At 38.0% G+C, this 17619-nt stretch overlaps 2 protein-coding genes across 2 annotated transcripts; one reads left to right on the forward strand and one right to left on the reverse strand.

Annotated features, from left to right (window-relative positions):
- Positions 1-3054: 3054 nt before the first annotated feature.
- Positions 3055-3831, forward strand: LOC110184213 (uncharacterized). Its single transcript, XM_020952662.2, has 2 exons — positions 3055-3205; positions 3279-3831. Exon 2 carries the CDS (start codon positions 3300-3302, stop codon positions 3714-3716), a length of 417 nt encoding a protein of 138 aa, XP_020808321.1. The 5' UTR covers positions 3055-3205; positions 3279-3299; the 3' UTR covers positions 3717-3831.
- A 4352-nt stretch (positions 3832-8183) lies between these two features.
- Positions 8184-9324, reverse strand: Vm26Ac (Vitelline membrane 26Aac). The gene has a single exon (XM_020952661.2). It carries the CDS (start codon positions 8737-8739, stop codon positions 8254-8256), a length of 486 nt encoding a protein of 161 aa, XP_020808320.2. The 5' UTR covers positions 8740-9324; the 3' UTR covers positions 8184-8253.
- Positions 9325-17619: the final 8295 nt, after the last annotated feature.

The following is a 17619-nucleotide window of genomic DNA, read 5'->3' on the forward strand; positions in this document are numbered from 1 at the left end:
AATGAATTGCAATGGAATGGAATCAAATGAAATAAAATAGGATGGAAAATGTGCACAATTGGGCAAAATGCTGCTGTGCCCAAGTTGAGGAGTCAAAGTCAAAGCAAATAAATTGTGCAAATTGTGGTAAATGGCAAACTAACACACACGCAGTACATACAATGCAAATACATATATATATATTTAGTTATATATACAGAGCTACAATATGTATAATAATGCTAAATGCCGAAATGATTTCAAATGCAATTTCAATCGAATTTGCAAACAAGCTTTTGGCCCTTTCTCTCCTTCCCCTCTCTCCCCCTCAGCAGTAGCAGGCTTTTGGTAAAAAGTTTTAGGCCATACAAATAACACTGCCGATCCCCGGCCCCCTCGCTCCCCAGCTCCATAAACTATCCGGAATGCCTATCAACGAGCCCGTCAATTCATGGCAAAATATTGCACAAATGTTAAGAGACAGGAGAGGCACGAGTGGCTGCCGCCTGCATTGGGGGTTAAAGGGAAGCGAAGCTTGGAAACTCGCTGGGTGAACAAAGTTTCCAACATTGTTGGAATGGGTGGGGGGAGGGGGATGCATCTCCACCATTGCCATTCCACCATTCCAGCCAGTCACTTCCACACGGCCCGCATCAATTGACAGTCCAATTAACCGGGAATTACCCGAACTATGTGGGTCCGTTGGAAGTAATCCCCCATTCAGCGTCCCGAGTTTGCAACTCGGCTTGGGGGTCAGGCCCAGCCTCTCCTCTAGAGAAGTGTTGTAATTACATAAGCACCGCCATTTCGCCATTTGCCAGTTTTTCATCTCTACCCCCTTACCCCCCTAACCCCCTTACCAACCCCTCTCTACGGAATTGTTATAATTACAAATGAAAAGTAAAGTTTAAGGGAAACGCAGAGGCAGGGGAGCAGTGAGAGCCAGTGAGAGCGTGGGTGAGTGTATTATATACACTTCCTTTTTTTTTCATCATCATCATCTCGCCGAAAGGATAATTAAAAAGGCACAACACTTAAAATATATACGTATTATGGTGAGGGGAGAGTGCAAAAGAATGCAGTATGCAAAAATAATAAAATAAAAAACAAACACCAAACAAAATAAATAAAGTTGAGTTCACTTTTGCACGGTTGAATGAACTCTTCACTTCCGAGATTCCCGTGGCTGGAAAACAAAATGAACAACAATATTTCCATTCGGACATTCCATGTCATGAATCATGATTATAAAAATAAAGTTCTCTTCACAGTTCTCGCTCTCAGTATGTGAGTTATTTTCGAGGGTTCAATGAACGCGCATGCTGCTGGCCGGTAACCTTTTCCTTAATGGCAAAGGTTCAAAAGGTACAAAAGGATATTTTCGCATCACCTTTTTTTCGGTCAACTTAATCAATATTAAGGAGCTGTCCCTCACCTCGCCTCCTGAAAAAGTTACTAATTTTATTACCCACTGCGGGCTTTTCTCCCCAAAAAAACAAAAAAATACAACAATCATTTAAGTTTTCAGCCAACAAACTTTTTGGCCTGAGTGATAAACTGTCAAAGTAGCCGTTGTCGTTGTCGTCGTTGCCTCCAAAAAGTCGGTCTTGTTATTAAAAAATAGTTTAGAACAACAACAACAACAACAAGCAACAGCAAGGGCAGGGAATTTTTATGAAATTTTTAACAATTGTTCTTTATTAATTTAAAAGAAAACCTAAGGAAAGGTGTGATTTAGAGGGGAGTTTAAGTTTTGGCAATTAGTTGTTGGTACAAAATAAATAGATAGAGAGGTAGGTAGGTACAAGATATTGCCTTATAATATTTTAAATATTAATTTAAAACAGTGTGAGAAGGTCATTTTAAAATGAAAAACAAAGCAAAAGTGCACTTCTTGCCCTATTTTTTAAGAAAACATTATTACACAAATGATAAACAACTTTTCTATTAATGAAAAGTCAAGAAAATTCAATAAAAATTAAAGATTTCCACTATTTTAAGCCAGAAGAAATTCCTCAGATTGTGTGTGTGTGTGTGTGTGTGTCCTTAATCCTTAATCCAATGAGCTGGCCATGCATTTCATTGCACCCATTGAGTGAAAAACTGTGAAAACGTTGCGATGCTCTCTCCCTCGCCCCTTTTTTATTTTCCCTCAAAAAAAAAAAAAGGAAAAACTACTAGAGTAATGTAAGTTTTCCTTTTACTCAGCAGGCGGCGGCTGGCATATTACAAAAATTTCTGTAAATTCAATGATGAAGCCGCAGAGCTCACTATATGTACAGAAATACATAAAGTATATATATCTATATATATTATATATATTTTAAAGACCCACAGAAAGCCGGCTCTGTGATAAGCTTTCAGGGCATGGCCAGGATTAGTTTCCATTCATGATAATTCCTTATTTTTTTTTTTATTTTTTTGCAGCAGCAGCAAGCTGGTTGCTCGCTTTGGCGTTCTCCCAGTGGCACCCAAGCACCCGGGCACCCGGGCACCCTTTTTGCAACTGCCTGGGCCTCCTCGGCTTACCTTTTCGCCGCATGACAGACAGAGGGTTAAGGGTCTCACCCCTCCCCAACCCCAACCCCAACCCCAAGCCCCAACCCTACTGTGTGCACCCCCCGAGGCCTTCATTATAAGCGTAATCTAGTCATCGTGCCTTTAAACTCGCCCATTGATGCAGTGACTCTTTGTGTCTTTCATTGCCAGGCGGCACGGCACACACATACATCGAGCGAAAAATAGTACAAAATGCGGGTTAATCTCGACTTATTTCATCTATACACAATATATATTTATTTCCCATTAAGCCTATATAATGCATATTAAATTGGAATTTTTGCCTCTTGGCAGAAAGGGAGAGAGAGTTCTGCTGTATATAATATATTTCCTGCACGATTTGGTTTATAAGATATATAATATACATTATACATTTTATATATAATACTTTAAACCAGACTTGGACACAAGATTCAATAGGAAAAAGGAACATCTAAGAGTCAGGCCAAAAACATAGCAAATTTAAAGTATTTTCTATATTTCTAAAGTTTCAACTGAACCATAAACTATACAACTGAGAAATCCTAGTAGCCCGACATTTATAATTCCAAACAAAAGGCGTCACGAGCGCATTAATATAAATAACACTGATAAATATAGTCAGTAAAGTCGGTCATTTTAATTCCCAATTCGAACTTTTTATTCAAATTTAGCTCTGGTTCTAAACGTAAGAGATTTTCTCAGATATCCTCAATACCCATTAATGCCATTAATCCCATTCTACTGCTAACCCCTTTTAGACATTTTAAGTGAAATCCAAAATGGTGCAAAAGTCATGGCTAAATAGCTTCACCGACGACGAGAAGGATGATAATGAACTGCTGATGACTGTAGTGGAGCTAAGCATTTCATTGGGTGACTATACCCACGATGTGCTCAATTCCTTGGCAATCCTAAAGCAGCCACCGTCCCCTGACCTGGTCAATGGTCCTTCCGAATTTGATCTTATTGAACAGTTTCAGCAAAAATTTGTTGAGTTAAGCGAAGCACCCGATGCTAACAGCATTAATGTTCAAGGTGATTACTTTATGCAGGTGCATAAGCATCTGCAGACTCTTGAGCCGGATGAGCTCAAGCGGATCCAGCTTCTGGATCATTTGTATCAGCTCTTTGATGCTGCCCATCCAACGGTTGGGACTCCATATCAAGAAACTGTCGAAGAACTGCTGGGCTGGTAGCGCATGAGCCACTCTTTAAGCTTTATGTTGGCAACTCAATATCCGTTATGGGGAAATTTTAGCAAATAATTATGGGTCAGAACATAAAGTGTTAAATAAATTGTATTTCATGGAAGTTTTACAAGATGAAAGGTTATTTATTGGGAGAGAGAGAGAGAGCTATTTGGGGGGAACTATTCCCTAAACTCCCTTGGAAATGTTAGCGAAAGAAATGTAGCTAACGAAAGATACTCCTTTTAGCTTCAATCTTAACAACAAAGGAAGCTAACTTCGGCATGCCGAAATCTGTATACCCTTGCAGATTGAAATTCAATCACTAGGAATTAATAAAATATAAATTATATATATTTATGTTAAAAAACAATAGAGAAATGCCTGGTTTCATTTAATTTACGTTATGCTCTATTTTAAACGATCGTTTGTACGGCAGCTATATGATATAGTAGTCCGATTTTCATAAAATTTTACCCAAAATTCTTGATATATATATAATGGCTATATATTAAATTTGGTCAAAATCTGTTGAAAACTGCAAAACTTATAATACTTTTTTCTTACAATTTTCCGATCGGCCCTATGGTAGCTATATATATATATATATATATCAATATATATAGTCCATCGATCCGCCATGCTCCGACTTATATACTAGTAAAATTACATACAAGAATACTTCCATAGTTTCATTGAAATAGCTTATATTTGTTCCAAAACAAATCTCGCACATCTGAACTTATGATTCTCAACTTGTTCTAACATCCCCGGAACGAAGTGACTGCTGCCGGCCACGTCTCTGGAATGTGTTGTGTTACAAAAAGTGCAAGTCATTGTTTACTAGTGTTCAAAGATAGTCACTGATCATGCATACATACATACATACTGGTCATAAATGCTTAATGATCATAGTTACTTACTTGTAATAGATACTATCTGTTAAAAGATACTCACTGGTCTTAGATACTTACTGTTCAGAGATACTTAATGTACATTGATACTTAGTGGTCATAGATATTTACTGATCATAGGTAATTACTGATCATAGTTAATTACTGATTATAGTTTATTACTGACTACAGATACTTTCTATTCAGAGTTACTTACTGATCATAGATAATTACTAAGTCTAGTTAATTACTGATCGTAGATACTTAATGCTCATAGTTAGTTACTGATCATAGTTAATTAATGATCATATTTAGTTACTATTTATATTTTATATATTTTTTATTAATAACTCATATTTTATGTACAGTTTTTCTTTAATTTTCCATTTTCTAAAGGATTTAAACAAATCTAGCTTTGAAGTGATAAATAACCCTACATATTGCCTTGATCCCTGATCCTAACTGTTTTTTTTTTTTTTTTGAGTGTGTATAAACACACATGTAACCAAAACTAGTTTGGGGAGCGAATCAAAAGGAGGAGGAGGAGGCAAGCCAACGGAAGAGGAGAACGAGGAGGAGGACAACCTAGCGGATTCAGAGGAGGAGGAACATAGCGGAGGCGGAGGCGGAGGCGGAGGACAGGTGCATTGCCAAGTGCCAGATGACGTTGGCCCAACATCGGCGTATCCGTTGCCCGGCTGAATGAATGATATACCAGTTAGCCAGGACAATGGGCCACCTGACTGCTCCTTCATGCCACGCCCCCCGTTTCCAACCCACCCAACACACACACACACACGTACACGCACATAGAATGATTTGTCAACAAAGCCAAAAAAAAAAGAAGGAAAAACCGACAACAGAAAACGAGAAATGAAAACGAGCAATGGGCAACGAGAAATGAGAAAGAGAAAAAGAAATGAGGCACCGGTGGACGCATAAGGTCCGCCGGAAAAGGTGGCAAGGAAGTGGCCATTGTAGAGTCCGTGCTTTTGTGGCCGGAATTCGCATTGCGACTCCGGTCCGGAGACCCATTTGTCGCAGCATCATAGCAGCATCGTAGCCCCCGAAAAAACCACGGACGGACACGTGTCCTCGATGGCCATCGATGTAGATGTAGATGTCCATGTCGATGGCCATGTCGCCCCATGATGATGGCCCACAGATTGTGGCCGCTGGTCTACACTCTCGCACTTTTCCGCCAAAAAGCGAAACGTAACGAAACCGAAACCGAGACCGAGACCCAAACCCCAGGCCAACGCTTTTCCGGCTGCCATTTTCCACCCCATTCAAACTGATCACTGCTGACGTTGGCGTGACTTTTGTGACTTTGGGTGTGACCCCCAGCGGAGATGCGATGATTGTCCAAAAACCAAAAAAAAAAAAAAAAAAAAAAAGGGGTCTTAGCCATGGGTGACCGGGGTGGTGACCGGCGACCGGCGACCGGAGACCGGACAGAGACCTAGGGGACCAGGGAATCGGGGACAGAGATTTATTTTTGCCGGAACTGGGACTTTATATACGCTGAGGCTCGACGCCATTGCCACAGTTTGCAAAAATGCTGACTTCTTTTTTTTTCCAGTATTTTTATGTTTTTTTGTTTTTGGTTTTGTTTTTTTGTTCTTTTAGCCTGCAACTGGGATTTCATATTCAACCAGATGGCATTTTACAGCGAACAAAGTTAATTGGTCTCACGGGTATCCCGTGGTCCTTATTTACTTTCAAATAAATCCGGATTTGGTTAAATGAAAACTTGATGGTCAGCCTCTCTCTCTTGAAAGGAAAACCAAGCAATGGGTCATGGTTTCAATTGATTTTGTTTTCTAAATTAAAATAAAGTGTAATTACAAGAGAAATTAGAGAGAGAAAGAGAGAAAGATCATCCTTTGCATTGCAAAAACCCATATCAAGATCGTGCCATTAAAGGTTTTTTGATTCCTTTCAGTGGCACTTTCTCTGCAAACTATTAAATAAAATATAATTCTAAAGGCTTTATAACCCTTTCCCCCTTTTTAAACCCATTCAAACACATACATTTTTCATAGAATTCGAAACTGAAGTTCAAAACCTTAATTAGAGAAAATGGCATTTGGCAATACATAGATTCCGATGCCGATTTAAGGCATCACGATCTCTGGCCCAAGTGGTTTTGGCATTTGTATGCATATGTAATTATTTGCCTTTTGTTGGCTTTTGGTCTAATAGCCTTGCTTGTTGCCACTAAAACATTTTCTGGCACATTCAGAAAGCTGAAAACTTGTGCTCTGCTCTTTTGGTTGCCATTTAATTTTTATTGGTCGAAAAACACTGGCCAAATATTGATTTTGTCAAGAGAGAGAGAGGAGAGATGAGAACTGAGAAAAGAGAAGCCAGAGACTGTCCCTTTCCCCCCCTAAAAAAAAAACTGTTTTTCCCCGTAGACGTTGACAAACAAGAGTAATTATATGTACTTAGGACCGTTTCCTTACACTCTGGTTAACTTGAAAGTGTCAGGTAAACTAAACAGCCCCTTAATATATATATATATATATATACTGGGTATATATATATATCTGAATATAGTATAATGCCGTAAAAGTGCCGAATATAAACAATCAGCGAGAACTCGATGCTGTTAGGGAGGAGACAACAACCCCTCCCATAACGTAGGTACACATTTCATCAAAATCGCCTTTTTCATATAAAATTGCTGTAAAAGCCACAACTGAAACTCATCGCCATCATCAACATCCCCTCATGCACCTCCCCTTTAGAGACAACGACGAATCCTGGCCCAGTCCTGGAGAGTCCTCTAGCCGTGCCGTGGATGTGGATGTGTCAGCATAAATAACAAGTGCCATACACTTTTTGCTGAGTTTAACTGCAACATTAAGCTTAGCTGGAGTAGCGCAAAATGGGCCCTAAAATGTAAACAACAAGTTGACAGACAAATGACATAAACTACACTCAGAAGTCATCTTACTGCAAATGGAACTTTAATTTGGGGACCACTGGGAGTGCTCCTGATGCTCACGATGCTCATGATGGTTAAGGAAGGTGGTATAGTATACATATATAGTGGGTAAGTCGGTACTCGACATGGATTTTATTCCCATTGTGACTGCCATTAAGTGTCATCGGTATGATTCCATTGCAAAAAGCATGAAAGCCCGCCCCCGTGGCTAGCTTTATTTATGAAAGTCATTAAATCGTTACAGTGATTTATATTTTTTATATGTACGGATATATACCGCACTCCCTGGGAAGCTGTAATTTGTAAAATCAAATATATGTATTATATACATACATATAGAGATAATTGTCAATATTGAACACTTTGGTGAGCAAATAATTTAATAGAGTAATTAACGTCACTGAGTCACTCATTTTAGATGGTTTAATCATTCGCAATTAAAGTAAATGAAATAAATTTATAAAGTGACTGTGTCTTTAGCATTTTCTGTCTCCCTAACTCTTTATATATATTCAATCTGTCCTTGGTCTATATCCAATATCTATAATTATTAAATCCTATATATTGCAACAATCTTAAGAGAGAAAAATAATTAAAGACCTTCTTTTACAACAGTTTCCCCTGGTAAGCTTTGTAATTAATTATAATTTTTTATTTAAATATAATTTGATGGTTATTTTTATTTTAGAAATTGTGTTTCCTAATAACCACCGCAACGGCTGGAACCGCAGGGCACCGGGGTGATGACTGCTCCGCAGGAGAACACATAGTTTCGTGGACATGGTGGCGAAGAAATACCGCTGGATTTTCCATATGGCACCGCTGGCTCTTCCTCCTGGTCATAGCTGCGGGCAAAACCGAATTTATCTCGCCGGAAACCACCAAAGCCAGGACCCCCGAAACCAGGACCCCCGAAACCGGGACCTCCAAGTCCAGGACGTCCGAAGCCAGGACCCCCGAAGCCGGGACCCCCGAAACCGGGACCCCCAAAGCCGGGACCTCCGAATCCAGGACCACCGAAATTATTCTCCACAATCACTTCCTGAACAATTTGCTGCTGCCGCCTTAAACGCTCCAGCTCCGAATCCAAGCTGTTATCCTCCAGCAGGGAATCCGAGGCGACGGCGCCCAGACAACTGGAAACGGCAGCGAAAAGGGCGAGGAAACCGAGGAGATACTTCCACATGGCGAATCGATGGGTGACAGTGCAGCTGGGGCGGTGGTCAGGTGGTTTTTATAACTTCGTCCAAAACTAAAAATGTGCTGTGCCAAGCGAAAAACAAAGTGAAGCCAAACCAGAGCAACCGACGATGGCCAAGGTAACCCCAATGCCCATGCCAATGCCCATCCCATTCCAGGTTCACTGAGACAGCCGGAATGTTAAGGTAAGAGAATAATAATATTCTTCTCCCTAGAAAAGGAGAACATTTTGGAGAGGGAAAGCCCTTAAAAAAAAACTATTTCTATCATATTCAACATAAAAGTCATAAAAGAAATGTAACATTCAATATAATGTTGTATATAAATATTTAAAAAAATATTATATACTTTATAATTCCTGCTAAAAAGCATTTAAAATATATCCCCAAAATAACAAAAATACAGTTTAGTCTCATTGCTAAACTAAACAATAATTCAAACAAAATTTTAAGTATTTTCTAGTTATTTTAAAACCTTCCAACATCCAAAACATTACAAAATATAATATATTTCATATAAAAAACCAATGAAAAAATATTCAAAAAAATAAAATAATATCAAATAAGACGCTATAAAATACCTCGTAATATATATATGCATTAATATTCACTCCCAAGCATTTTCCCCAAACCGGAAACTTAAAGGTCAGCAAGTCTCAATCGGTTCCCATATAAGATAATATATTTTGCTGTGCTTGTAAATTTTCGATCGTTTTTATGCTATTCTTGTGCCACCCCAACTTAATAAATTGTAACCTCTAAGATCAGCAAGAAATCTAGGTAAATATAGACAATTAAATTTATATAAATATAGGTCGCAGCTTATGATATTTATATTTCATATATATGTATATTTCTTCTTGGCTACGCCTAGCTAGTGAGTTAGGTCAGTTAGTAGAGCAATTAAACAAAATCATTTGTTTAAATATATATAATTTTTAAATAGAAAGGTATATATATATAATTATACAAGAAACAGGATTCGGAATATAGTTTAAAATAATAAACATATAAATTGCAGTTTGCAATTTCATCAATAATAATCAATCCATTTTGATAAATAATAAAATAATATATAATACAAAATATATACATGTAGGAATAATAAAATATATAAATTAATAAAAGTAAGGTAATAATATAATAAAAGTAATAATAAAAATGGTATGAGTATGAGTAATATATAAGGTTTGGAGTTCATAATTAAAAAAGTTTAATTTATCTAAGATTAGCTGGCATTCAGGTCTTCTTTTTCACAAATAGCTCAAAGGGAAAAGGTAAACAAAGGAGCAGCTTTCCAAATGTCAAAATGGAGAACCACAAGAGTAGATCGTATTCTAAGAGTAAATGGCTTTCCCGCTCTTAGGTTCCACTCTTAAGAGCGCGCGAGAGCAAAGCCCTTAAATATTCAAGGACAAGGGAGACGGAAAAATGGCGCGGAAAAGTAGAGAAAATCGAGGATAACAGAAAAAAGAAAATCGTGTTGTTTCACTCACCCCATAACATAGCTTGTTGCTGCAGATCTTAACGGCGAATTAGTAGATGAAGCATACACAAAAAAAAAAGAAAAGAAAAACTCTATCAAGCATTTCATCCGCTTCGGCCATATCTCCTCCTTTTATTTCATAATTTCCACAACAACAAGATTAAATAGAGAGAAGCCAAATTTGCGGTGCTTAACACACTTGCTTGATTTTATTTATTTTTACTTTCACATTTAAATAAATATAAAAAAAAATAATAATAAAATAAATAACACTGATCTTGCCATTTCACCCGCTTTTCCATATTTCTCCCTTTTTTATTTATTTTTTATTTTATTATTTTCATAGCGACACATTTTTTTCCGAGTGTAGCGAAACGATTGCGTGGAGAGAAGAGACACTAGAAATTTGCGGGACCTTCTACACTTGAATTGATATTCTTTCTCCTTTTGCACTTGCACATATTAAAAAAAAAAAAACAAAAAACAAAATTCACAAGGAAAAATACACTGATCTTGGCATTTCGCCCTCTTCTTCCACATCTCTCACTTTTATTTTACTTTTTTATAATTATCACAGCGACACAATTTTTTCCGAGTGTAGCGAAACCGATGCGCGGCGAGAATGGACACTTGCGGTACTTTGAATAACGGACAGATCTTCGGCACAGTAAAAAAAAAAGTGAAAAAAATCCACGGCAGCGACCCGGCATCGGTGTTGGGGCTGTTCCAGTCCTTGCCCCATCACTAACACTTATTAAGGCACCTGCCACTGATTTTTCGCCGTAAATTTTCCGCTTTTCACCGATCTTGCGCGGGAGCCATGTTGGTTTTTTAGCGTCGGTTTTTTCGTCCGTTACGTCCAGCGGAGTTTGAGTAAATGATGCCGTGGCCACCGGGAGAGCTGGTGGAAGGCGATGAGAGGCTCATGATGAGCGAGAGAGTGGAGGCGCCAATGTTGCCAATATCAAATGGCCATTTCGTCAAAAACGTATATATTAAAATAGGACTGGAAACATGATTGTTAATTGTTTAATTATTAGCTATTAATTTATTTGACCCAATTAGAAAAGAATTAGCAATCTAGCGACTTCGTATCAGGTACAAAGTGGTAAAAACTATAATATTTTTCAAAGTGGCAAATTTGATATTGGCAACATCGTTGCCTCCACGCTCTCGCTCATCATGAGCTCTCCCGGTGGCCACGGCATCATTTACTCAAACTCCGCTGGATGAAACGGACGAAAAAACCGACGCTAAAAAACCAATATGGCTCCCGCTCAAGAAGATCGGTGAAAAGCGGAAAATTTACAGCGGAAAACCCATGGCAAGTGAGAAAAACATCCAGTTCCAGCCTTAAAAAGTGTTAGTGAAGTGGGGACAAAGACTGCACAACCCCAAAACCAAAGTCGAGCCGCTGCAGTGAATTTCTTTTAATTTTTTTTACTGTGCACAAGATCTGTCCGTTATTCAAAGTACCGCAAGTGTCCATTCTCGCCGCGCATCGGTTTCGCTACACTCGGAAAAAATTGTGTCGCTGTGATAATTATAAAAAAGTAAAATAAAAGTGAGAGATGTGGAAGAAGAGGGCGAAATGCCAAGATCAGTGTATTTTTTCTTGTGAATTTTTTTTTTTTTTTTTTTTTTTTTTAATATGTGCAAGTGCAAAAGGAGAAAGAATATCAATTCAAGTGTAGAAGGTCCCGCAAATTTCTAGTGCCTCTTCTCTCCACGCAATCGTTTCGCTACACTCGGAAAAAAATGTGTCGCTATGAAAATAATAAAATAAAAAAAAAATAAAAAAGGGAGAAATATGGAAAAGCGGGTGAAATGGCAAGATCAGTGTTAATTATTTTATTATTATTATTTTTTTTTATATATTTTTAAATGTGAAAGTAAAAATAAATAAAATCAAGCAAGTGTGTTAAGCACCGCAAATTTGGCTTCTCTCTATTTAATCTTGTTGTTGTGGAAATTATGAAATAAAAAGAAGAGATATGGCCGAAGCGGATGAAATGCTTGAGAGTGTTTTTTTTTTTCTTTTTTTTGTGTATGTGTGCTGCATCTACTAATTCGCCGTTAAGATCTGCAGCAACAAGCTATGTTATGGGGTGAGTGAAACAACACGATTTTCTTTTTTCTGTTATCCTCGATTTTCTCTACCTTTGCGCGCCATTTTTCCGTCTCCCTTGTCCTTGAATATTTAAGGGCTTTGCTCTCGCGCGCTCTTAAGAGTGGAACCTAAGAGCGGGAAAGCCATTTACTCTTAGAATACGATCTGCTCTTGTGGTTCTCCATTTTGACATTTGGAAAGCTGCTCCTTTGTTTACCTTTTCCCTTTGAGCTATTTGTGAAAAAGAAAACCTGAAATCAAACTAATCTTAGAGAAATTATAATTGTTTAATTATGAACTCCAAATCTTATATATTATCCAAACTATTACCATTTTTATTATCACTATTATTATATTATAACTATATATTACTATTACTATTAATTTATATATATTTTATTATTTATACATATATATTTATATATATATATATATTTCGTATTATTTATTATTTTCTTCTTGCACTTGCAAACTGCAAGTTTATACAAACTTCGGTGTGGCGAAGTTTCTTTCTTTTCCTGCACTTTTGACCATCGTTTGTTTTTTTAATCGAATATCCCATTATATATGTAAGCATGCACTTGTTTCTCAGGGTCCTCATTAGTACCATGTTTTATTTTCACCCTGTTATTGGTTCACTCATTAAATGTCATCAATCAAAAACAAGAAATTACATAAAACTTAACGGAACTCGATCAAAAGTTGGCCAGAACTTGTCCTGAACTTGGCCGGAACTTGATACAAAACAAGCGTCACTTGTTTGTAACAGAAATTAACTTGAAATTGATATTTTATTGAATTACTTGTACTTGTTTTTTATTGGCCATCCATCAGGGTTTTGAAATGGCAAACAAGCTGGCTCAAAGCTTATTAAATTTATGAGCTGCCCTAGTAAACAACAAAATATGATATTTTGTTTATATTTTCCTACATATGTATTTTGTTCGCAATTAAGTACGCTAATCAGCCTGTATTTGTCCCTACTTGGTTGTTTACTAATAAAGAATAAAGAAAAGGGGGGAAATAAGAGACGAGGGCCAACAACGATGACTGTCATTTGCCGGCACTTTTATTTATATATTTTTATTTGCAGAACGGGGCGGGCATATATGTACATATATACATATATATATATTTGTTGACTGTCACGAGGACATGTAAGGCGCTTCATTAGTTAAGCAACTTTTCTAGTCATAGTCAAGAGAGCCAAGCCTGTGCTATTTATTTTTGTTATTTTTTTTTTCTGTTCATGTTAGCCAATATATATATATATATATATAAAGCTATGGCTATGGCCAAAAACTTTTGCTGGCATGTATAATAAACGAGGGAAAAAAGTAAATACGACATATGTATGCAGTACTTGGGGCTGTAATAAAACGTACTGCTGCATCTTTAATGTGCCTAAGGAAAAATGAAATGGACTGACAGTAAAAGAAGCTGAATTTATTACACTCGAACGAGGAGAACTGAAACTGAAACAGAAGCTGAGCCCGAGACTGAGACCGAGACTGAGACTGAAACTGAGGCTCAGCTGAGTGACTTATGTAAGTGTCAGCCCATATTTTTAACCCTCTGTGCTCCAATTACGGCCACCGCCCCAAAAAGGAAAGTGAGCTGGGGAAAAGTGCCATCGATAAGCACTGCATACTTATGTGGGCTGGGCCCAAAAGTTATTAAAATCAACAGCAATAAATTAGCATATTTTATGTTTGTATAAATACATTTGGAGGGCCATTGGAGAGGGCGTGGCTCTTGGGGAATGTGTGAAGTTTTTGGCTCAGCACTCCGAACTGTCGCCGAAAAACAGGCAACCAAAAACCAAAAGGATACTGATACTGATACTAGAGGAAAGACCGGCGGACCAGAGGGGACCACGGGGGCTATGACAGAAAATGCACCAGGCACATAAATCAGGACAAAGCAAAGACAAGGGAAAAGTTGTACCCCCTCCCCTTCTTCCCTCTCGTTAGCCACCCACAAAGTGTTTAGGGAAATGTAGGGAAGGGGGGAGGGAAATGCAGAGTCCGTCCTCGTTCTCGTCCTCGCCAATGGACAAACAAGTGAGGATTTTACATTTTGCTAGCCAACAGCAGCAAAAAAAAACAAAAAAAAAAGAATTTATGCAAAACAATTGTCAACAATGAGGAAAAGGGGGGAAAAACAGAGAGGGGGAACATAGCATAGAGTTTTCCTCTTTTTCAAGAGCGGGATTAGTTGGGGGGGAAATGTCTTCCTTGCCAGCCTGGATGCCAAGGCGAGTGCATTGTTCTCTTTACCCAATATCAGTTTTTGGAAAATCAGTTGGCAAATGCGTAACGCCTTGGCAGGTTCCCCCTTTTGCCACCCACTGCCACCGCCCCATTAAAACCAAATAAATTCCAAACCACCCACACAGAAGGCGAAGGGAAACTAACGCCATGCCACCCCCACTAAACCGCACTGCAATGTGACATTATCTGCTTTAATTGCATAATAAAGCACTTTTAATTAGGTTTTTACATAAGAGTCGACCAGAAACAGCGCGGCCACGCCCAGTCACCCAAACCGCCCACCGCCCTGCGCCCCCAAAAAAACAAAAAAACCGCACAAGTCGTTAAATGCGAAAGGGGGCACGGGTCGGAATTCGACTCTATATAGGATCAGTGAACATAAAACAGAATCTCATTTAAAAACTGCTAAAAGAAGCAGCGGTTAAGGGCGGTGGCTAAATGCACTGGGAGAAAATTTTAATTGCAATTTGCAAAAGCAAATCGAAGGGAAACACTTCTCACGGGTAGTTTTAAAACTATTTTAAATAGGATTACAAGAATCTTTTATATTGTTTATCGAGGAAAGCTAAGCTAAGGAACTATGGTGTATATATATATGTATATAGCATCGTAAAAAGTGGAAAAACCAATTCACTGAATTTAATAGCTCAACAATTTTATTGCCTATTTGTGGGTAGAGGTTTTATGGATTTCAAAGTCTCAGTGATAATGAGTTGTCCTTGAAGGCGACGACAGTAAGCATTAGTGATAGGAAAACTCCTTCTCAGAGGAGGCTTAAAAGTATGCTATATTTGAGGGAAGTTTATAAAAGTAAAGGGATTTTAAAGCGAAGTTACATAAAAGAGTATTTAATGTGTTTCAAGGATCACATATATGATACTATACAGAATTCTCTAAAATTATTCAATTAAAATGAATTACAAAACACACAAATAGTAGCTACTACTATCTCTTTTACCTACATTTAGAGCTAAATGCAACTCCATGTTAATGAAATACAATTGTTCTGTAAATGGCATTAAATTTGTGCAATTAATTAATAGTTATTGGCGGCGCTTCTTTCAATTTTCATTACCCTTAATACCCATCAATCGATTTTAAATACAAGGACTCTCCATGTTCCTGTTTTTCTTTTGTTTAATTGCACATGCAAAACGGGGGCAGAAAATACAATAAAAATCTGTAAACAACAGCAGTCGTGTACACTTTTTTAAGTATTTAACACCTTGTGGCAACAACAACAACACACACACACACATACAGACAATCCGCTACGCTCTTTTATTGACAATTAATTTCGAACCTTTCAGCTGCATTTTTCCCTCTTCGTTTCGCTGTTTGTTTCACAATTCAAAACCTCCCCCACCTCCTCCTCCTTCGCCTTTGCCCCGCGGCGGGGAATCCCCAAAAAATATTCTTAGGGACGCAGCTGGATATAAAATTTTTATATTTGCCAGTGATTTTTTTTTTTTTTGCAATGGAAAAATCGATTTGATGACAAATTTTTTTTGTTGCTTGACGATGCTTGTTTTTCTCCGTGTCGAAGGGGCCAAAGATGCGGGCTGGCGTGGAAAAAGGCGTGACACAAAACTTTGCCTGTCTATATTCCCATATCCTTTATATCCTTTTCCTTTTCGCTGTGTGCGGTAAGGACGAGCGGGTGAACAAAAAAAAAAATATAACCCTCGAACAAAAAACAAAAAAAACGTGAAAAACTTAATCCAAGTCCAGTCGAGCTGCATGCACGCAATGTTAACTTTTGCCAAAAGCGGTGCTGACAAGCAGGGGTTCCTATATACGAAGGGGAGAGGCTTTAGGGGGGGGGGGGGCTTGGGCATGGGCATGGCCCCCAACGACCTTCAGATGGAGGAGACAGAAGCTGAGGCTGGAGCTTCGCTCCGGTTCTGTCGCTGTTTGTGCTTCAATTATGCCAAAAATGCGCACTGACACGTAAAAATAATGCATACTTCAAGGCGCGCCACCAAAACCGCACACTACATATACATATATATATAAATATATATATATATATATTAATATGTGTGTGTGTGTGCGTACAGTTGATCCTCTATGGCACGAACTTGCACACGAACTTTCTATAGCAAAATGAAACTTTGGCACAAACTAGAAACAAAAGTGATTACCAGAAGTGCTTAGCTTAGCCACTTCATTTTCAAACAATTATATGTCCATTATGTGGGATGTGGATGTGTTGCAAGAGACTCTGAGAATCGGAAAAGATATATAAACAACAAGCATACATAACTGTATAATCATAAATAACAAGAAAAGTGGGGAGGCATGCAGGGCATACATAAATTCGTTAAGTTTGTTAATATTTACTCACTTACTTACTTACAGTTCTCAACAAATTAACTTGTATTCTATGCACTTTTCCTAGATTATCTTATTAACATTATAGTATTTCTTGAAATGAATGGAAGGTCCTGTGATTATTTAATTAATACAGGTAAAGATCTTTATTTATTTCAAGTTAGTAACTAAGTAAACTTATACCCATTTTAACCTATTTATAATTATTACCACTGTTAAGCTCGTTCGTCTGGGTTCTCCTACTCTCTGTATCATAAGGTGGTATTATCAGAACAATTAAACACTTTCAATTATTTCTCTCCGCTCTTAGAGAGTCAAGCCCTTCAAAGAGATAGCACTAGCATAATGATGTAACTAGATAAGGTGGTCTAATCAGAACGATAAACATTTTGCTCACTCTCTGCTCTCAGAGAGTAGCATTACCCTTCCTACCAAAAGAGAACACTTGCAGCCATGGGACCACCTTGCAATGCTTGCATCATGCTCAGCAGATCACACAAAGAGAGAGGGAGAGTGGGAGCTCTTAACTTACCTAGCTTGTGGGAGGTGATATTTTTAAGAGCATACATTATTTTCAGCTCAAATTTCTCCCTGGTTACCACCTAGGGAAGTTGGACCGTACATGCATATACATATATTTATTTCTGGGCCGTACAGAGGGGGC

Source organism: Drosophila serrata, unplaced genomic scaffold (assembly GCF_035046125.1).
Source record: "Drosophila serrata isolate PLE 108 unplaced genomic scaffold, ASM3504612v1 contig_293, whole genome shotgun sequence".
Taxonomy (NCBI): domain Eukaryota; kingdom Metazoa; phylum Arthropoda; class Insecta; order Diptera; family Drosophilidae; genus Drosophila; species Drosophila serrata.